The 23,374-nt window shown below is 46.3% G+C and overlaps 1 protein-coding gene across 3 annotated transcripts in view; it reads right to left on the bottom strand.

Moving 5' to 3' along the window:
• Window positions 1-23,374, bottom strand: part of cdh11 (cadherin 11, type 2, OB-cadherin (osteoblast)) — a 217,308-nt gene that overhangs the window by 28,828 nt on the left and 165,106 nt on the right. For all 3 annotated transcript variants that reach the window (XM_078210541.1, XM_078210543.1, XM_078210542.1), the window contains exon 8: window positions 16,352-16,488. In XM_078210541.1, the coding sequence (XP_078066667.1) occupies window positions 16,352-16,488 (137 nt within the window). The remainder of the gene's footprint in view (window positions 1-16,351; window positions 16,489-23,374) is intronic.

Here is a 23,374-nt window from a genome sequence, read left to right as displayed (position 1 = left end):
CATCAGGACACACTCAAGAATACCAAATTTCAAATAATCGCAACAAATTACAGGAGACAGGAGAAAAGGTTGTTGATTGGTTGGCGAACTTTCGTCGTGGTAACACCTCAGCCAATCGGAGTCGACTTGCAAACCACGCACGCAAAAAATATGTCAAAATGCACCAGGGAAATAGAAATCATAGAAACCCTACAGTACAGAAAGAGGCCATTCGGCCCATCGAGTCTGCACCAACCACAATCCCACCCAGGCCCTACCCCCATATCCCACCCACTAATCCCTCTAACCTACACATCTCAGGACACTAAGGGCAATTTTTTAGCATGACCAATCAACCTAACCCGCACATCTTTGGACTGTGGGAGGAAACCCACGCAGACACAAGGAGAATGTGCAAACTCCACACAGACAGTGACCCAAGCCGGGAATCGAACCCAGGTCCCTGGAGCTGTGAAGCAGCAGTGCTAACCACTGTGCCACCGTGCCACTACCTAATGTGAGACTATTGTCGATAAATTTTACAGCAAAAAACACAGCAGCAAAACAATTAATGGGGCTTCTTCTAAGTGGCAGAGAGTGACTAGTAAGGTACCGCAGGGTTCAGTGCCTGGGCCCCTGCTGTTCATGATATATTTAAATGACCTGGATGAGGGAACCACATGTAACATTTCCAAGTTTGCTGACGATGCAAAACTGGGTGGAATTGTGAGTTGTGAGGAGGATGTAAGGAGGCTTCAAGGTGATTGAGACAAGTTGGACAATTGGGCAAACACATGACAGATGCAATATAACGCGGCTAAATGTGAAGTTATACCACAGTGTGAAAAACAGAAAGGGAGAGTATTATTTAAATGGTGATTTTATTGGGATGTGTGAATGTACAAAAGGATTGGGGTGTTCTTGTACAGTAGTTAATGAGAGTGGAGAGGTAGGTGCAGCAAGAAATCAGGAAGGGAAATGGTATGTTGGCCTTCACTGCAAGAGGATTTGAGTTCTGAAGTAGGGATGCCTTACTGCAATTATACAGGGCCTTGGTGAGACCACACTTGGAGTATTGCAGCAGTTTTGGTTTCCCTACCTAAGAAAGGATACACTAGCTACAAAGGAGTGCAGTGGAGGTCCACTAGGCTGATAGTGGGGTTGGCAGGACTGTCCTATGAGCAGAGATTGTTTCAGCAGGGCCTGTATTCACTAGAGTTTAGAAGGATGAGAGAAGATCTGATTGAAACGTATAAAATTCTAACCGGACTGGACAGGCTAGATGCAGGGAGGATGGTTTCCCTGGTTGGGGAATCTCAAACCAGGGGATACAGCCTCAGGATACGGAATGGATCATTAGGACTGAGATGAGGAAAACTTTCTTCATCCAAAGGGTGGTGAGCCTATGGAATTCTCTACCACAGAAGGCTGGGGAGGCCAAATCACGGAGTGCGGTTACAAGTGGTGTACCTCAGGGATCTGTTTTGGGGCCACTGCTGTTTGTAATATTTATTAATGATCTGGATGAGGGTATAGTTGGGTGGATTAGCAAATTTGCTGATGACACCAAAGTCGGTGGTGTGGTAGACAGTGAGGAAGGGTGTCGTAGTTTGCAGGAAGACTTAGACAGGTTGCAAAGTTGGGCCGAGAGGTGGCGGATGGAGTTTAATGCGGAGAAGTGTGAGGTAATTCACTTTGGTAGGAATAACAGATGTGTTGAGTATAGGGCTAACGGGAGGACTTTGAATAGTGTGGAGGAGCAGAGGGATCTAGGTGTATGTGTGCATAGATCCCTGAAAGTTGGGAATCAAGTAGATAAGGTTGTTAAGAAGGCATATGGTGTCTTGGCGTTTATTGGTAGGGGGATTGAATTTAGGAGTCGTAGCGTTATGTTGCAACTGTACACAACTCTGGTGCGGCCGCACTTGGAGTACTGTGTGCAGTTCTGGTCCCCACATTACAGGAAGGATGTGGAGGCTTTGGAGAGGGTGCAGAGGAGGTTTACCAGGATGTTGCCTGGTATGGAGGGGAGATCCTATGAGGAGAGGCTGAGGGATTTGGGATTGTTTTCGCTGGAAAGGCGGCGGCTAAGAGGGGATCTTATTGAAACATATAAGATGATTAGAGGTTTAGATAGGGTGGATAGTGATAGCCTTTTTCCTCTGATGGAGAAATCCAGCACGAGGGGGCATGGCTTTAAATTGAGGGGGGGTAGTTATAGAACCGATGTCAGGGGTAGGTTCTTTACCCAGAGGGTGGTGAGGGATTGGAATGCCCTGCCAGCATCAGTAGTAAATGCGCCTAGTTTGGGGGCGTTTAAGAGATCCGTAGATAGGTTCATGGACGAAAAGAAATTGGTTTAGGTTGGAGGGTCACAGTTTTTTTTTAACTGGTCGGTGCAACATCGTGGGCCGAAGGGCCTGTTCTGCGCTGTAATGTTCTATGTTCTATGTTCTATGTATTCAAGAAAGAGAGAGATTTCTTTCAGATTTTAATGGCATCAAGGGGAATGGGGAGAAAGCTGGAATATTTCATTGAGAGGATCAGCCATGATTACATTGAATAGCATAGCAGGCTCGATGGGCCGAATGGCCTACGCCTTCTCCTAGTTGGCTGAAATCTTCTGTCCTGCTCGCGGCTGGGATTTTCCGATGTCGCTGAATGTGAACGGAGTTTTGGCTGGAGCTCCAGATTTTCCGTTCTTGCTTGTAATGGGTCCCACCACGGACCAGACTGGAGAATCCTGCCCAATGTTTCTATGTTTCCATGGCTACACTTCATTGTAATGCCTATCACATTTCACACGTCACACACAGTCTACTGCACATTTCTCTGGCAATCTTTAAAAACATAAAGAAAACTTCAGTAACAGTAAATCTCAGGGCCGTAATATCTGGAATTTCATAATTCACCATCCCACACCTAAGGGCTAGATGGCCTAGTGGTATTATCGTTAGACTATTAATCCAGAAACTCAGCTAATGTTCTGGGGACCCAGGTTCGAATCCTGCCATGGCAGATGGTGGAATTTGAATTCAATTTAAAAAAATTGGAATTAAGAATCTACTAATGACCATGAAACGATTAGAAACATAGAAACATAGAAAAACTACAGCACAAACAGGCCCTTCGGCCCACAAGTTGTGCCGAACATGTCCCTACCTTCTCGACCTACCTATAACCCTCCATCCTATTACGCTCCATGTATTCATCCAGGAGTCTCTTAAAAGACCCTATTGAGTTCGCCTCCACCACCACTGACGGCAGCCGATTCCACTCACCCACCACCCTCTGTGTGAAAAACTTACCCCTAACATCTCCCCAGTACCTACCCCCCAGCACCTTAAACCTGTGTCCTCTCGTAGCAGACATTTCCACCCTGGGAAAAAGCCTGCAGATGGAAAGGCAAGTTGCGAGAGGGACAGACAGCTTACAAAGAGATATGGGGAGGGATTTTCCAGTCGCGCTCACCCCTAAACCGGAAAATCCCACCTGAGGTCAACAAACCTTTGCATGGTCACCCCCCCTCAATCCACTATGATTCCCGTGGCAGGCGGGGCAGGAAAATTCCCCCTCGTTGATAAGTTAAGTGGGCAAAAAGTTGACAATGGAGTATAATGTGGAAAAATGATGAATTTGTTCATTTTGGAAGGGAGAACAGAGTATTATTTAAATGGAGAAAAACTGCAGAAAGCTGCAGCACAAAGGGACTTGGGGGTACTTATGCACAAAACACAGAAAGCTAGCGCCCAGGTATAGCAGGTAATCAGGAGGGCTAATGGAATGTTGGTCTTTATTTCAAGGGAGTTGGAGTATAAGAGTAGAGAAGTCTTGCTGCAACTGTACAAGGTACCGGTGAGACCATGTCTGGAACACTGAGAACAGGTTTGGTCCCTTTATTTAAGGAAAGATATTATTTCATTGGAGCAGTTCAGAGAAGGTTCATTCGGATGATCCCCGGTGTGGAGGGATTGCCTTATGAGGAAAGGTTAAACAGGTTGGGACTCTACTCATTGGAGTTTAGTAGAATGAGAGGTGATCGAATTGAAACATATAGAATTCTTAAGGGGCTTGACAGGGTGAATGCTGAGAGGATGTTTCCCCTCATGGGAGAGTCTGGGACCAGAGGGCACAGTCTCAGAATAAAGGGGCACGAATTTCAGATTGAGATGAGGAGGAATTTCCTCTCTCAGAGGGTTGAGAGTCTTTGGAACTCCTTGCCACAGAGAGCTGTGGGATCAGAGTCCTTGGGCATAATTTTCCCATCCCGCCCGCCACGGGAATCGTAGTGGGCGGGACACGGACCATGCAAAGGTTTGTTGACTTCGGGCAGGATTTTCCGACTTTGGGATGAGCACGGCCAGAAAGTCCCATCCCTGCTGTGTATTTAAAGCTGCGATACTTAAATTTTTGATCAGTGAGGGAATCAAGGGTTACAGGATAATAAGGGCAGGAAAGAATTTTGGATCAGCCACGATCCTATTGAATGGCGGGCAGGCTCGAGGGGCCGAACGGCCTACTCCTGCTCCTATTTCTTATGGTCTATGGTCACCGTTAGCGATACTCGCTTTACATTCCAGATTTATTAATTGAATTTAAATTCCGCCAGCTGCTGTGATGCGATTTAAATGCATGTCCCGAGGGCATTTGCCTGGGCCTCTTGATTACTAGCCCAATGATATTATCACTGAGCCACCATCGCCCGTAGGGGATAACGTGATAAAAAAGCACAGACTATGATTTATTTCTTAATTTACAACAGTGACTACACTTGGGAGAAAGGTGTTTAATTGGCTAGGGTGTTCTTTGAAGATATCCTGGGATCATAAACGGTGCTATGTAAATGCAAGTACATGTGAACGTCCAAGGATATGAATTATGAGCAGGAGTGGGACCCTCGAGATGCTCCGCCAGTCAATAAAGTCAAGGTTAGTCTGATCGTGGCCTCAATTCCACTTTCTCTGCCTCTTTCACTATTGCCTTTGACTTCCTTGTCAATCCAGTGCCTGTGTAACTTGGTCTATTCATCTCTCTTCTTATCACGCTTGGAGAATCTGCAGACCACTCACTGGACACCTCATGGGAGTCACCGCACACCAGATGTTGCACACCAGATGTCACATTCCAGGCATCACGCTTTATCGCTCCAAATAATCTTTTCCAAGATTTGTCTTCCATGAAGCATTTTTTATCATTTGAGGTGACGTGAGGCAAAACATTGAATATTTCTGAAAGTGTCCCTTTAATAAATTTTACACATATTTTAGTGTGGATAAAGGCCAGGTCAGAAAGTTAGCTTCTCGCAGCAGGGTTCAAAATGTTCTTTCATTTCCTTTTCTGGACTGTATTCGTGGCCCTCTGGGAGAAAGGGATAGGATCATTATCCAGTAACCAGGACGGTCAGTCCTTCAGTATGTGAACATTCCAGGAACAATAATGTTCCTGGTTCAGAGCAGGTCATTGCTCTGCCTGATCGCAGAGGTCCAATTACTGAAGGGTTGTCTATTCTCACTGCTAAAGGTAGAATGATTTTTCAAGAGGTTAAGTGGGTTGGTAGAGTCCATGATGCGCTATGTTAATGCATGGGACGATGAAAGGAGATTGAGGGTGGCACGGTGGCACAGTGGTTCACACTGCTGCCTCAGAAAGCCAGGTACCCGGGTTCAATTCCCGGCTCCACTGTCTGTGTGGAGTTTACACGTTACCCGTTCTCCCCGTTTCCTCCGGGTGCTCCGGTTTCCTCCCACAGTCCAAAGACGTGCGGGTAGGTGTATAGGCCATGCTAAATTGCCCCTTAATGTCAGGGGAATGAGCTAGGATAGCATGGGGTAATGGGGATAGGGCCTGGGTGGGATTGTGGTCGGTGCAGACTCGATGGGCCAAACGGCCTCTCTCTGCACTGCAGGATAGTATGATTAACTGGGTGATTTGGAGCTCATAACTGGTGGATTGTACATAGGCTGCGTGCAGAAGGAGATTTAATGTCAGGTGAAGTCTGCACAGGGGAAGGTTTCACATGATGAGTGGATAAAAACCATGATGGAGCATCACATGTCCATGGTGGGCCAATGTGCGTGTGGTTTGTGGAAACAAGGACCGGAATCTTACCACCGTTCCTGCCGAGGGGATTTTCCCATTCCGCCGCAGTGAATGGAGATTTGACTGGCTGCCAAATTCTCTGACCGCGCTGCAACGAGAGTGTGCCAGAACGGCAGGTAAGATCGTGCCCAAACGGTAGAATTGTATCTGAAAATCCCGAGACGACTGAAGGAAGTTATTCGCTCTATCACGTCAACACCAACTCTCTGGCAGAGCATCTGACCCAAAACCTGTCCCTGTGAGCCCACTAATCCATGAAATCTTTCTTTTATTCATTCATGGGACATGGGCGTCACTGGCTGGCCAGCATCTATTGCCCATCCCTAGTTGCTCTTGGAGGGTAGTTGAGAGCCAACCCCATTGCTGTGCTCTGGAGTCACATGTAGGCCAGACCAGGTAAGGATGGCAGATTTCCTTCCCTAAAGGACATTAGTGAACCAGATGGGTTTTTCCAACAATTGACAATGGTTTCACGGTCATCTTAATTCCAATTTTTTTTATTGAATTCTAATTCCACCATCAGATGTGGCAGGATTCAAACCCAGATCCCCAGAACATTAGTTGAGTTTCTGGATTATTAGTCTAGCGATAATACCACGAGGCTATCACCTCCTCTTACATGTTTGGACACTAAGAGGCAATTTATCATGGCCATTTCACCTAACCTGGACATCTTTGGACTGTGGGAGGAAACCGGAGCATCCAGAGGAAACCCACACAGACACTGACTGAAGCCGGGAATTGGTCCCTGGTGCTGTGAGGCAATAGTGCTAACCATCGCCCAAAGCTGGCAAGACTTGAAATCAACTGGATCTTTGAGGATCAGCCTCAAGTGCATTCTCTTTTTTCTGCTTCATTTTAATTTCATGAACTTCATTCTCTTTGCCCTGACTTCCCACATTCTCAGTCCAGCCAAATGTGAAGCCCCTAAAGCAAAAAACAACTTCTGGATGTGCAGGAGCCCCCAGTGCAAAGCGTCCGGGGCAACTATGCTATCAATGTAAAACTCTTCAATTCCGAGGATTCTTACAAAGATTCCCATGGAAAATTTAATTCCTGGTGGCTTCAGGATAATATTGTACACTGCCTCCTAACCAGGAGAACTCAGATTCACACAGGATGTTTGGCATGTCCACTGCAACTCTCAGCAATGTTTACAGATACACCGTAGAAAGCATTCTTTCTGGTTGTATCACAGCTTGGTATGGCTCCTGCTCTGACCAAGATCGTAAGAAACTACAAAAGGTCGTGAATGTAGCCCAATCCATCACACAGGATATAGCCTCAGGCCACCAAAACCCACCAATGCCTCTGCTTTCTCAGGAGGCTAAGGAAATTTGGTATGTCCACTGCAACTCTCAGCAATGTTTACAGATACACCATAGAAAGCATTCTTTCTGGTTGTATCACAGCTCCGTATGGCTCCTGCTCTGCCCAAGACCGCAAGAAACTACAAAAGATCGTGAATGTAACCCAATCCATCACACAAACCAGCCTCTCATCCATTGACTCCGTCTACACTTCCCGCTGCCTCGGAAAAGCAGCCAGCATAATCAAGGACCTCACACACTCCGGACATTCTCTCTTCCACCTTCTTCCATCAGAAAAAAGATACAAAAGTCTGAGTTCACATATCAAGAACAGTTTCTTCCCTGCTGCCATCAGACTTTTCATTGGACTTACCTTGCATTAAGCTGATCTTTCTCTACACCCTAGCTATGACTATAACACTACATTTTGCACTCTATCATTTCCTTCTCTATGAATGGTATGCTTTGTCTGTATAGTGCACAAGAAACAATACTTTTCACTGTATGTTAATATATGTGACAATAATAAATCAAATCAAATCAAAAGTTAAAAGGCTGACAGCAGAGTGACAATATTCCTGGACTAGCAATCCAGAGGTCTCGTCTAATTCTCTGGAGACATGAGTTGGGGAATTTAAATTCTATTAATTAGTAAGTTTTAAAAATTAATTGTATAGGATGTGGGTGTCGCTGGCTGGGCCAGCACTTGTTGTTCATCCCTAACTGCCCTCCATTTCAGAAGACATTCAAGAGTCAACCACATTGCTGTGGCTCTGGAGTCACATGTCGACCAGACCAGGTAAGGATGGCAGATTTCCTTCCCTAAAGGACATTAGTGAACCAGATGGGTTTTTCCGACAATCGACAATGGTTTCAGTGTCACCATTAGACCTGAGGTGGAGATGCCGGCATTGGAGTGGGGTCAGCACAGTAAGAAGTCTCACAACACCAGGTTAAAGTCCAACAGGTTTATTTGGACTCACGAGCTTTCGGAGCACTACTCCTTCATTCTTCCGATGAAGAAGCAGTGCTCTGAAAGCTCGTGATTCCAAATAAACATGTTGGACTTTAACCTGGTGCTGTGAGACTACTTATCATTAGACTTAGTCTGGAATAAAATGTTAATTTCATTATTAATAATCATGAAACCATTGGATTGTTGTCCAAACCCAGTTGGTTCATTAATGTCCTTTAGAGAAGGAAATCTGCTGTCCTTACCCGGTCAGACCTACATGTGATTCCAGGCTTACTGCGATGTGGTTGACTCTTAAATACCCTCTGAAATGGTTGTTACACAAAAGTTCTGTGGGCGTACCTGCACCGGACAAACCAAAGGGGTTCAAAAAGATGGCTCGCCACAACCTTCTCAAGGGCAGTTAAGATTTGGGTAATTAATCATAAAATCCCTACAGTGCAGAAGGAGGCCATTCGGCCCATTGAGTCTGCACCGATAACAATCCCACCTAGGCCGTATCCCCGCAACCCCACATATTACCCTGCTAATCCCCCTGACACGAAGGGACAATTGAGCATGTCCAATCCACCTAACCCGCACTGGACTGTGGGAGGAAACCGGAGCACCCGGAGGAAACCCACACAGACACAGGAGAATGTGCAAACTCCACACAGACAGTGACCTAAGGCCGGAATTGAACCCGGGCCCCAGGCGCTGTGAGGCAGCAGTGCTAACCACTGTGCCACGGTGCCACCCCACACTGGCCCGGCCAATGAGGCTCACATCACGAAGAGTGAGAAATAGAAAAACAGCTGTCAAGAATTAAATTCCAGCTCACTTTTCCTCTTGGGCGAGGATTTGGGATGTAGGAGGAATGATTTGCCCTCCATGCTGGGGAGTGACAGGAATGGTTGTCGATGGGAATTAGCAAGGTCCTTATCAGTCCCTGTGCAGTCGCACTATTGTTTACCTGTACTGAAAACACAAAACTTCAGGAAATATTGTTTTTCAAAGCATCACGTATTGGTAACTAAGGGGATGCACAGATCTGAGACAGAAATCCTAAAGCGTGTAGCGTCTGAGAAGCTTGGATGTTCAGGTAGCTCATGGATTGCTGCTGCTTTATTTTCAGTTCGGTAAATTCAAGTGTCAGTCAGAGTGAGCATCCCAGTCTCCCGTCAAAGATCCTTCCATATCTACATTCGGCTGGTACATCGAAGAGAACAGAATGATCAACCGGAAGGCAGATGTGTGTTGAGGAGGAGTTTGAGCCAGCCCTTGGTGAGGCTGCCTGCTCTGAGAGTGCAAAGACTCAAATAAACGTTGGGGAAAAGAAACGTGAAACCAACTGTGGGGAAAGGCAGGTGAAGGAAGACAAATAAAGGCAAAATGCTGCAGATGCTGGAATCTAAAACAAAAACAGAAAATGCTGGAGAAACTCAGCAGGTCTGACAGCATCTGTGAAGAGAGAAGGGTCATCCAGACTCATAACGTTGGCTCTATTCTCTCTCCACAGATGCTGTCAGACCTGCTGAGTTTCTCCAGCATTTTCTGTTTTTATTGGAGAAAGAGTGAGGCAGGCAGTTATTCTCTTCAAACGGAAGACAATTATTTTGGAGCCACATTGAAGTATTAAAGAAAGATTTGCATTTATTAGCACTATTAACAAGCTTAAGATCCCCAAAAACGCCCTGTACCCAATGGGCTGGATTCTCCGACCTTGCCAGTGGCTGGGATTCTCCGGCCCCGCTGCAGTGAACGGAGATTTGGCGGAGCGCCAAATTCTCCATTCTCGCTGACGGTGGCAGTGGGGAGTGAATGACTGGAGAATTCCAGCCAAGGAAACGCCTTTGAAACACAGCCACTGTTGCAATGCAGGGAACACAGTAACTAATTTACGCAGAGCAAGATCCCACTAACAGCACTGCGACAATGACCAGGTCATCTCTCTGTTTAGCGACAGCGGTTGACGGATAAATAACGGCCAAGGGACTGGAAAAATCTCTGCTGCTCTTCCTCAAATTGTTCCATGGTGTCTATTAATGTCCACTCGAGGGGGGTTTGGTTTAACATCGCGAAGAAAGATGGCACATTAGCACAGTTTTCCTTCACACGCAATCGTATCAGTCTAGATTGTTGGATTGTCTCTGGAGTTGGAATTAAATACAGTAAGAAGTTTAACAACACCAGGTTAAAGTCCAACAGGTTTATTTGGTAGCAAACACCACACAAGCTTTCGGAGCTCCAAGCCCCTTCTTCAGGTGAGAACCTGAAGAACCTGAAGAACCTGAAGAAGGGGCTTGGAGCTCCGAAAGCTTGTGTGGCTTTTGCTACCAAATAAACCTGTTGGACTTTAACCTGGTGTTGTTAAACGTCTTACTGTGTTTACCCCAATCCAACGCCGGCATCTCCACATGTTGGAATTAAAGCCACAGAGCGGATCTTCTGACCTCCTTCCGCCCCCCGCCCCCTTTCCCCCTTCCCCCGCCCCTCCCTCCCTGAAACTTCCGGCCCCAATTTCCTGACTCAAGAGACGAGAGCCAGCACGGTAGCACAGTGGTTCGCACTGCTGCTTCACAGCTCCAGGGACCTGGGTTCGATTCCCGGCTTGGGTCACTGTCTGTGTGGAGTTTGCACATTCTCCCTGTGTCTGTGTGGGTTTCCTCCGGGTGCTCCGGTTTCCTCCCACAGTCCAAAGATGTGCGGGTTAGGTTGATTGGCCATGCTAAAATTGCCCCTTAGTGTCCTGAGATGCGTAGGTTAGAGGGATTAGCGGGTAAATATGTAGGGATATGAGGGTAGGGCCTGGGTGGGATTGTGGTCGGTGGAGACTCGATGGGCCAAATGGCCTCTTTCTGCACTGCAGGGTTTCTATGATTCTAGTGCTAGCCAGTGTGAAACCAACTGTGGAGAAAGGCAGGTGAAGAAAGACTGATAAAGGCAAAATACTGCGGATGCTGGATTGACAGTGGTAATCAGGAGCAACCGGGAGAAAGAGGGAGTGTATTTCTGGGTGCAGAATAAACAGGATGCCATTAGGGTGGGCTGTGGGTTGCCAAATCTGTTGGATTGTGCACCTGGTGGTTTCATCAACAGCCCTATGCAGCCAAATAACCTCCTCTTCCCACTGTTTTACTCTGACAAAGAGTCATCTAGAGTCGAAACGTTGGCTCGATTCTCTCATAGAAACTAGAAGCAGGAGGAGGCCATTCGGCCCTTCGAGCCTGCTGCGCCATTCATTATGATCATGGCTGATCAAATTCAATATCCTGATCCCCCCTTCCCCCTATATTCCTTGATCCCTTTAGCCCCAAGAGCTATATCTAATTTCTTCTTGAAATCAGACAACGTTTCAGCCTCAATTACATTCTGTGGTAGTGAATTCCACACATTCACCACCCTCTGGGTGAAGAAATTTCTCCTCACCTCAGTTCTAAAAGGTTTACCCCTTATCCCCAAACTGTGACCCTTAGTTCTGGACTCCCCCAGCGTTGGGAACATTGGGAACTCCCCACCGATGCTGTCAGACCTGCTGAGATTTTCCTGCACTTTCTGTTTCTGTTCCTCATCTACAACTGGAAAGCCAAATTGTTCAAAGAAATTGGATGAGGAGCACAAATTCCCCTGTGATGTTTCTCCCAGACTTTTGCGCACATGAGAGATTGCCATTTAATTCTGGAGATCAGGAACGCGTTGGGAGGGTCAGTAAGTCAAGCAGGAAGTCCAAGGCTCATCCGAAATTGTCCCTGTAGGTCCTCGTTTGGATAACATCAGGAAGCTGCAGTCAAGCATTGGATTTCAGGAACTTTGCCACATTGGGAGGGGACAGGGTTTGAAACACTGCCGCTGGAAAAACCATCTGCGCAGAACGACAGGAATGGTTTGTTGTAGAGACTTGGCAAGGCCCTTGTTCAATTTGTGCGCTGTGTAGTCAAGCTCTCTCGCCATTGTTTACCTGTCCTCAAAGCACTAATCTCCAAAAAAAACAATTGTTTTTATCATGTTAATACTCACTGAATAATCATGTCAAAGGGAACACAGAATTTGATAAAGACACCCACCCACAATGAGAGAGAGAATCTAAACGCACCTCTCCCTGGTGGGTTTAACAGTGCCAGGATAATAAAACTAGGAATTCATCAAACCGTCAGTGGATTAAATCCCTAATTTGTTTAATTGACCAGAAAATGAAGTATTAAAATTACACAAGATTAAAGGAATGCTGATGTACATCTGTGTGGTGTCCAAGCAGACCCCACTTCAGGTTTTTAGGTATCCAAATCACCAACAACCTGTCCTGGTCCCCCCACGCCGACACTTTAGTTAAGAAAGCCCACCAACGCCTCTACTTTCTCAGGAAGCTAAGGAAATTTGGCATGTCCTCTACGACTCTCACCAACCTTTACAGATGCACCATAGAAAGCATTCTTTCTGGTTGGATCACAGTTTGGTATGGCTCCTGCTCTGCCCAAGACCGCAAGAAACTACAAAGGATCATGAACGAAGCCCAATCCATCACGCAAACTGGCCTCCCATCCATTGACTCTGTCTACACTTTCCGCTACCTTGGAAAAGCAGCCGGCATAATCAAGGACCCCACGCATCCCGGACATTCTCTCTTCCACCTTCTTCCATTGAGAAAAAGATACAAAAATCTGAGATCACGTACTAACCAACTCAAGAACAGCTTTTTCCCTGCTGCCGTCAGACTTTTGACTGGACCTATCTTGCATTAAGTTGATCTTTCTCTACACCCTAGTTATGACTTTAACACTACATTCTGCACTCGCTAGATAAAAGCAAATTACTATGGATGCTGGAATCTGAAAACAAAAGTGAAAACGCTGGAAAATCTCCACAGGTCTGGCAGCAACTGTAAGGAGAGAAAAGAGCTGACATTTCGAGTCCAGATGACCCTTTGTCAAAGCATGATCTGCTAAGATTTTCTAGCGCTTTCCCTTTTGGTTTCTGCACTCTCCTTTCCTTCTCTATGAACGGTATGCTTTGTCTGTATAGCGCGCAAGAAACAATACTTTTCACTGTATGTTAATACATGTGACAATAATAAATCAAATCAAATCCATTTCTGACTGCACAATTTTGTATTTTACTGTTTATTTTCTGTTTTTCAGGTGTTCCAAGAAGGGTTCAGTTCCCTGTTGAAAGGAACGGGGCGGGTTTTACCACAAAACCTGCCACCTGCTTCTCAGTGGCAGGCGGTGGCCCACCAATGGCTGGATCTCCCAGCCCCTTCACCATTGTCAACGGGATTTCCCCTTGAATGCATCCCTCACTGGTGTGAAACGCACGGGATCGTCTGGTCCCGCCGCTGTCGGCAGGTTTTCCCATTGTTCGCATCCTCCACCACCAGGGAGGGGGGGGGGGGGGGGGGGTTCTCCGCCCATGGGACCAGAGGATCCCACCGGCAGGAAAAGCCGGAAAATTTTGGTTGAGGTGTGTGGAGGGAGGAACAGAGGGAGGGAGGGAGGTTCGGAGCAAGGGAGAGAGGAAGAAAGAAAAACAAAAGAAAATAATAAAAGAAGGAAAGAAAGAAAAAATAATGAGGGAGAGAAAAGGACAGAAGGAAGGGGAGCAGAAGGCAGAAGAAAAGAAGAATGAAAGGAAGAAGAATAAAGATAAAGAAAAATGAATGAAGGAAAGAAAGTGAAAGGAATGAAAAGGAAGAATGGAAGAAGAAAGGAAGGAAAGAATGGATTTAAATTGGACTTTTCACAACCATGTTATAAATTTTGATTTGATTTGTTTTATTATTGTCACATGTATTAGCATGCAGTGAAAAGTATTGTTTCTTGCGCGCTATATAGACAAAGCATACTGTTCATAGAGAAGGAGAGAATGCAGAATGTAATGTTACAGTCATAGCTAGAGTGTAGAGAAAGATCAACTTAGTGCGAGGTAGGTTCGTTCAAAAATCTGATCCAATCTGGGCCAATACATGACTCCAATCCCACATCAACATGAACCTGAACAGCCCTCTGAATTTAATCGCACATTTCAGGGTCACGAGAGTATGGGCAGTGAATGCCGGTCTTTTCACCTGAAGAATGAATGATTAAAAAACAAAATTACGTGGAAGAGGGAGGGAAATAGTGAGGAGTCTGTCTCGAAGAGGTTGGATCACCAAATCAATTGTGTTTAACAAAGTGGAGTGACAAGCAATTACTTTCGAGTACAGCATGTAATCTGCAAATTGATTTTTATTTCTGAGCTCGTCAGAAGAAAGCCAACTCGAAAGATTCTGAGCACCAAGGTTGGGATGGGGGCTGGCAGAGAGAGTGGCTACCACTAGCTTTAGAATCATACGCCGGAATCCGCGTACCATCCTGCCCGCCATGGGGAATCGGAGCGGGCGAGGAGCAGACAATGGGAAGGTCCATTGACCTTGGGTGGGATTTTACGGTTTCGGAACGAGCGAGGCTATAAAATCCCGCCCATAGAATCCCTACAGTGCAGAAGGAAGCCATTCGGCCCATCGAGTCTGCACCAGCTCTCCGACAGAGCATTTTACACAGGCCCAGTCCCCCGCCCTATTCCCTTAACCCCACGCATTTACCACACTAATTCCCCTAACCTATACATCTTGGGACACTATGGGGTAATTTATCATGACCAATCCACCTAACCTGCACATCTTTGGAGTGTGGGAGGAAATCGGAGCACCCGGAGGAAACCCACGCAGACACGGGGAGAATGTGCAAACTCCACACAGACAGTGACCTGAGGCCGGAATTGAACCTGGGTCCCTGGCGCTGTGAGGCGGCAGTGCTAACCACTGTGCCGCCGTGTCTCACACTATTTCAAATGATTATGCAATTTGCCTCCCTACATTATTGAGTTAATAACATCAGAATATCTAATCCTGTTGAACTGTGAGAAATGCTAGCTGTAAATTAGGGAGATGAAAACTGGGTCTCCTGTCCCATTCTCCTGTCTGCTATCCCTCTCCCTGTCCCTCTGAAATGATGTCACTGGGGAGTGTTCCCATGCTTTTCCTTGAGAGATATCGTGGGATCTTTTATGTCATGCCTGAATACAAAAGAGGAAAACCTTCTTTCAAATGTTCATAAAGTACCGTCTAAGTTTGTGTGAAGAAAGAATTTCATTCAGATAGCACCTTACCATCCGAAGTATTCCCCAAAGCATTTATTATTTATTTATTGGTCACAAGTAGGCTTACATTAACACTGCAATGAAGTTACTGTGAAAATCCCCCAGTCACCACACTCCGGCGCCTGTTCGGGTACACTGAGGGAGAATTTAGCATGGCCAATGCACCTAACCAGCACGTCTTTCGGACTGTGAGAGGAACCGGAGCGTCTGGAGGAAACCTATGGAGACACGGGGAGAACGTGCAGACTCCGCACAGACAGTGATCCAAGCTGGGAACCAAACCTGGGTCCCTGGCGCTGTGAGGCGGCAGTGCCAACCGCTGTGCCACTGTGTCACCCCAAATTACATAATTTTACAGCCAATTACATACTTGTTGAAGTGTAGTCACCACGAGAGTGCAGGAAACGTGGCAGTCATAGCAATATCCCACTAGGGATAATAAGGCTGAAAAGTGAGACATGTTTCAGAAGCTTTTTGTCTTTCACTTATCAGGGATACGAAAGAATAATGATCTGTATTTAGTGACGTTGGCTGAGGGATCAAGTTTGGCCAGGACATTGGAGAGAGGTCCTGTGTTTTTCCATGAAATGTGTCTTAACACCCTTTACACCAACCAAAAGAACGGACAAGACCTTGGGTTAGCACCTCACCCGGAAGGTGGCACCTCTGACAGTGCAGCACTCCCTTAGTACTGGCATTGGTAATGTCAGCCTGGATTATGTTCAGGTCTCTGGAATGGAGTGTGAGAATCCCATACCAATGGCTGGCACTTTAATGGTTAGCCTGGTAACCCACTCAATAAACAGCCAAGCAATGCCGTCAATAACCAACACTCACGACACTCTGGCGCCTCAGCGATTTGCGTCGCAATACTCACTGACTTCCGTTGCAATCACGGAGATATTTTGCCAGGCCGTTAGCTCTCTGTCCAGGGGCTCTGTGGTTTTTATAATCCCATTCTGTGCGTTGATGGTGAATGATCTATCCAGGTACGATTGCTGTTCAATGGAGTACCTGTGGAAAAGGCAAAAAAGGAACAACTCACTAATCCGAGGAGTTAGAGAGAGCGGAGCAATGGATGTAGCGAAGGTGGAAATACCCCACCCAAATTGGCCACTCCGGAGGCACATGAGGCTATTGAACAAACAGTGTTCTATTCCCCAGAGTTAACACAAATACTCCCCCTCCCCCACCAAAAACAAATCACAATTGAAGCTAAACATGCGCCAGAATGTCCCTGCATCTCTAAATGCCTGTAGTTCTTGTCTCTCAAAATACCTTCCAACAATTTACCCATTACAGATGTGAGGCTCACTGGTCTGTAGTTCCCAGGCTTTTCCCTGCAGCCCTTTTTAAACAAAGGCACAACATTTGCCACTCTCCAATCTTCAGGCACCTCACCCGTGACTATCAATGATTCAAATATCTCGGCTAGGGGACCCGCAATTTCCTCCCTAGCCTCCCACAATGTCCTGGGATATACCTCATCAGGTGCCGCAGATTTATCTACCTTGATGCGCTTTAAGACTTCCAGCACCTCCTTCTCTGTAATATGTACACTCCTCAAGACATCACTATTTAATTCCCCAAGTTCCTTAACATCCATGCTTTTCTCAACAGTAAATACTGATGAAAAATATTCATTTAGGATCTCACCCATCTCTTGTGGATCCGCACATAGATTACCTTGTTGATCCTTAAGAAGCCCTACTCTCTCCCTTGTTACTCTTTTGCCCTTTATGTATTTGTAGAAGCTCTTTGGAGTCTCCTTTGCCTTATCTGCCAAAACAATTTTGTGTCCCCTTTTTGCTCTCCTGATTTCTCTCTTAACTCTACTCCTACACCCCCTATACTCTTCAAGAGATTCACTTGATCCCAGCTGCCTATGAACGTCATGTGCCTCTTTCTTCTTCTTGACCAGGGCCTCAATATCCTGAGTCATCCAGGTTTCCCAACTTCTGCCAGCCTTGCCCTTCACTCTAAGAGGAATGTGTTTACCCTGAACCCTGGTTAACACACTTTTGAAAGCTCACTCCCAGGTATCTGTTATTCTATATATAAACCACCCTGAACCCCTCGATTAAATTCCAGTCTGTAACTCACTCCCGGGTATCTGTTACTCTATATATAAACCATCTGGAACCTCTCGATTAGATTCCAGTCTGTAACTCACTCCCGGGTATCTGTTATTCTGTATACAAACCACCCTGAACCCCTCGATTAGATTCCAGTCAGTAATTCACTTCCAGGTATCTGTTATTCTATATACAAACCACTCTGAATCCCTCAATTAGATTCCAGTCTGTAACTCACTCCCGGGTATCTGTTATTCTATATATAAACCACCCCGAACCCCTCGATTAGATTCCAGTCTGTAATTCACTCCCGGGTTAAGTTAGCTTAACATCCGTAGTTGGGAAAATGCTGGAATCTATCATTAAGGAAGAAATAGCAGGACACCTGGAAAAGAATGGTTCAATCAAGCAGATGCAGCATGGATTCATGAAGGGAAAGTCATGTTTGACTAATTTACTGGAATTGTTTGAGGATATAACGAGTGCGGTTGACAGAGGGGAACCAGTGGATGTGGTATATTTAGATTTCCAGAAGGCATTCGATAAGGTGCCTCACAAAAGGTTGCTGCATAAGTTAAAGGTACACGGAGTTGGGGGTAAAGTGTTAGCGTGGATTGAGGATTGGCTATCTAATAGAAAGCAGAGAGTTGTAATAAATGGGTGCTTTTCCGGTTGGCAATCAGTGACTAGTGGCGTGCCGCAGGGATCGGTGCTGGGGCCTCAACTATTTACCATATACATGGACGATCTGGAGGAGGGGACCGAGTGCAGGGTAGCAAAGTTTGCGGATGACACAAAGATGAGTGGAAAAGCAAATTGCGTGGAGGACACAGAGAGTCTGCAGAGAGATTTGGATAGGCTAAGTGAGTGGGCAAGGATCTGGCAGATGGAGTATAACATTGGTAAGTATGAGGTTATGCACTTTGGAAGGAATAATAGTAAAATGGACTATTACTTAAACGGTGAAAAATTACACCAAGCTACTGTACAGAGGGACCTGGGGGTCCTTGTGCATAAATCACAAAAACTCAATTTGCAGGTGCAGTAGATAATCAAGAAGGCAAATGGAATGTTGGCCTTCATCGCGAGAGGGATGGAGTATAAAAGCAGGGAGGTCATGCTGCAATTGTACAGGGTACTGGTGAGGCCGCACCTAGAGTACTGTGTACAATTTTGGTCCCCTTATTTAAGAAAGGACATATTAACTTTGGAGGGGGTACAGAGAAGGTTCACCAGGTTGATTCCGGAGATGAGGGGGTTAGCTTATGAGGAGAGATTGAGTAGACTGGGCCTGTATTCATTGGAGTTTAGAAGGTTGAGGGGAGATCTTATAGAGACATATAAGATAATGAAGGGGCTAGACAGGGTAGAAGCAGCGAGGTTATTTCCACTTACAATGGAAACAAGAACTAGGGGGCATAGCCTCAAAATACGGGGGAGTCAATTTAGAACAGAGTTGAGGAGGAACTTCTTCTCCCAGAGGGTAGTGAATCTTTGGAATTCTCTGCCCAATGAAGCAATAGAGGCTACCTCGTTAAATGTGTTTAAGTCACAGATAGATAGATTTTTAACCATTAAGGGAATTAAGGGTTATGGGGAGCGGGCGGGTAAGTGGAACTGAACCCATAATCAGATCAGCCATTATCTTATTGAATGGCGGAGCAGGCTTGGGGGGCCAGATGGCCGACTCCTGCTCCTATTTCTTATGTATCTGTTATTCTAAAAATAAATGATCCTGAACCCCTCGATTAGATTCCAGTCTGTAACTCATCCCTAGGGGCGGCATGGTAGCACAGTGGTTAGCACTGCTGCTTCACAGCTCCAGGGTCCCGGGTTCGATTCCCAGCTCGGGTCACTGTCTGTGTGGAGTTTGCACATTCTCCTCGTGTCTGCGTGGGTTTCCTCCGGGTGCTCTGGTTTCCTCCCACAGTCCAAAGATGTGCGGGTTAGGTTGATTGGCCAGGTTAAAAAAAAAAATTGCCCCTGGGATTAGCGGGTAAATATCATAGAAAATCATAGAAACCCTACAGTGCAGAAGGAGGCCATTCGGCCCATCGAGTCTGCACCGACCACAATCCCACCCAGGCCCTACCCCCACATATTTTACCCGCTAATCCCTCTAACCTACACATCCCAGGACTCTAAGGGGCAATTTTTTAACCTGGGTAGGGCCTGGGTGGGATTGTGGTCGGTGCAGACTCGATGGGCCGAATGGCCTCCTTCTGCACTGTAGGGTTTCTATGATTTCTATGATCTGTTATTCTATATATAAACCACCCCAAACCCCTCGATTAGATTCCAGGCTGTAACTCACTCCTACGTATCTGTTATCGGGATATATAAACTGTGCAAACGCTTTGATTCGATTCCAGTCTGTAACTTACGTCTGGATATCAACACCTTTTAAATTTAGCAATTCTTGTCTTTCATTAACTCACTGGCAAATATCCCTTCTGATGCTCAGCGGTGACTAACTGGCTCGACGTCTCGCCCAGTCTCTAATCAAAGGAAATGGAAATCTGTACCCTACGGATCTCACTAATGCTGTCATGTGTAGGTTGCCAAAAGCCTGGTGGAAAATTCTCAATGCCTGTCCAGCGCTGTGGGAGGCAGATATTCTCCCCATCTGTGAGCAACAGATTTACCTCCTTCCCTGGGACCTTGCTCCAAATCCCACGCGTAGATTGTTACCCCGAGTTGCATTTTGTAAAGCACGGGAGGCAGATTTATTGGATATCGGAAACAATACTCTCAGGCCAGCGAGAACGGAGAATTTAGCATTCTCCATTCACAGCAGCGGGACTGAAGAATCCCAGCTGCGGGCAAGACTGGAGAATTGCAAATTACATTAAAGCTCCCCGCCCTTCTCTCTCACACGTCACACCGTTCTGAGAAAATAGTTCCACATCTCAAATTTGCCATGACATTTGCACATTTCACAAATGTCTTCAGACTCAGTGTTGGAGGGATTGCAGCGATGCTGCACTCTCAGTGAGGAGCAGCGGCTAAACTGAGTGAAGGTCCAGGGCAGAACTACACCAATGGCATGGAGAGTTACTAATCTACCCTCCCTATGAGCACTGGATTGGTGAATTTACCCCACAAACCCCCTTGCTTCGCTTTCTCTCTGTGTTGGTAACTGTGTCCTCAGCCACTGAACAAAGAACAAAGAAAATTACAGCACAGGAACAGGCCCTTCGGCCCTCCAAGCCTCCACCGACCCTGCTGCCCGACTTAAATAGAACCCCCTACCCTTTCGGGGACCATATCCCTCTATTCCCAACCTATTCATGTATTTGTCTGGACGCCCCTTAAAAGTCGCTACCGCTTCAACTACCTCCCCTGGCAGCAAGTTCTAGGCACCCACTACTCTCTGTGTAAAAAACTTGCCTCGTACATCTCCTTTAAACCTTGCCCCTCGCACCTTAAACCTATGCCCCCTAGTAATTTATTCTTCCACCCTGGGAAAAAGCTTCTGACTATCCACTCTGTCCATGCCTCTCATGATGTTGTAGACTTCTATCAGGTCATCCCTCAACCTCCGTCGCGCCAGTGAATGTTTGAAATTCCCCTCCTTGAAGACTGAAAACTCTTTGCCTCTCCAACTGTGTCTCTTCCTCTAAAAGCCACCTCAGTGACCATGTCACCCTGACTCTGCTTGTTCCAGTGCAGTGCCTCTGAAGCAGCCGGATTATGTCAATGCAAGTTGTTTGTGTTTGTGGGATTCAGTCGGTACAGTGCGCCTGTCACATTTCCCAAACAACAGTCGTCACCACACTTCAAAACCAATTCATTGTGTGCAAAGCACTTTGAGAAAAATACGTTTTGGGTGTTATATAAATACTCAGGGCTGAGTACCACACCACACTGTGTGCTGACAGCCTCCATAAACAGATGATTGCGCCTGTCACGTGTGGGGTGTCCAAACATGTCTTCCATGAGGGCGGCACGGTGGCACAGTGGTTAGCGCTGCTGCATCACAGCGCCAGGGACCCGGATTCGATTCCCGACTTGGGTCACTGTCTGTGTGAAGTTTGCACGTTCTCCCCATGTCTGTGTGGGTTTCCTCCGGGTACTCCAGTTTGCTCCCACAGTCTGAAAGACGTGCTGGTTAGGGTGCATTGGCCGTGCTAAATTCTCCCTCAGTGTACCCGAACAGGCACCAGAATGTGGTGACTGGGGGATTTTCACAGTAACTTCATTGCAGTGTTAATGGAAGCCTACTTGTGACATTAACAAATAAACTTTAAACTTCAACTTAATGTCAGCCTACCTGTGACACTAGCAATTAAATTAAACTAAAAAATGAGCTTTGACAAAGGGTCATCTGGACTCGAAACGTCAGCTCTTTTCTCTCCATACAGATGCTGCCAGACCTGCTGAGACTTTCCAGCATTTTCTCTTTTGGTTTCAGATTCCAGCATCCGCAGTAATTTGCTTTTATACTAAAAAATGGGTGGGGTTACGTGGAAAGGGTGGGCAAAAGGGGCTGGCTGAGGTAGCCTGTCAGAGAGAGTCAGTGCAGACTCGATGGGCCAAATGGCTTCCTTCTGCACTGTCGGGGTTCTATAGTTATATGGGGGAGAATTGGATGTCAAAGAGATGATCAGCAGGGAGAAGTGGGTGGTGCGGTGACGGGACTGAAAGTTCAGCTGATGAGACAGACTTAAAGAAGGGACAGAGATGGAAGATGAACTGAGGTAGGGCGTGCAAAGTGAAGAGTTGGCATCCTGATGATGGAATGAATCCACCATCTGTGACAGGGGAGTGGAAGGGAGAGGATGGAGGATGGAGAGCAAAGGTTAATAAATGGGAGGCTGGCCAGAGGATGCAATCAAAACTCCCGACCGGCACTGCAGCTAGGGATATTTCCTCCAGTGTTATTACTTGAAAATGTTTTCGAGTCTGGCGTCCCGCCTCAGAGGAGGCAGAGTTGCCCTGGAACCTGCTGCCAGTGTGATGGGTTAAATATCATTCTTGCTTTACGATGAAAGGAGCGGTAGTTAATTAATCAGAGAACGCAGAGCAGATGGAAAGACCAGCTGTCAATGGGGAAGGGTGGTGGTTGGGGCGAGAGGGGGGGGAGGGAGAAAGGGGAACATTCACATTGTACATTGGCTGGGGGTGAATGAGCGAGTGAGACGAGGAATGCAAATGAAGTGTGATTTCAGCCACCTGCACATGATTGAGGATGAAATATTCGCAATAATTTATGTTCAGATTTTCTTGTCGAGTGATCATGTAATGGAATATTGAATTGTAAAATATTAATATGACTATTAATTTTAAACGGGTACATCTTTATTCAGAGCATTTGGCAAACTATTTTTAAGCTGTTGGGCCAGGAGGGTTAATATTGTCCAGAGGGTATGGACTAGAGTTGAAGAATAATGGAGTTGGATTTTCTAGAATTTTCTTGGTAACCTTTGATTTTCTTGGTAACCTCGGGTAGTGCACTAGAAAGCTTTAGATTGGCTAAGAGGGAGTTGAAGAGCGAGCTTAGAAGGGCTAAAAGGGGACATGAGAAGACTTTGGCGGATAGGGTTAAAGAGAATCCTAAGGCGTTCTATAGGTATGTCAAGAACAGAAGGTTGGTTAGGGCAAGTTTAGGGCCAGTTATAGATGGCAGAGGGAAGTTATGTGTGGAACCGGAGGAGATTGGTGAAGCATTGAACCAATATTTCTCTTCGGTGTTCACGCAAGGGGACATGAATATAGCTGAGGAGGACACTGGGTTGCAAGGGAGTAGAATAGACAGTATTACAGTTGATAAGGAGGATGTGCAGGATATTCTGGAGGGTCTGAAAATAGATAAATCCCCTGGT

The sequence above is a fragment of the Mustelus asterias genome, chromosome 4, assembly GCF_964213995.1.
Source record: "Mustelus asterias chromosome 4, sMusAst1.hap1.1, whole genome shotgun sequence".
Taxonomy (NCBI): domain Eukaryota; kingdom Metazoa; phylum Chordata; class Chondrichthyes; order Carcharhiniformes; family Triakidae; genus Mustelus; species Mustelus asterias.
This window is presented reverse-complemented; position numbering and strand designations above follow the sequence as displayed.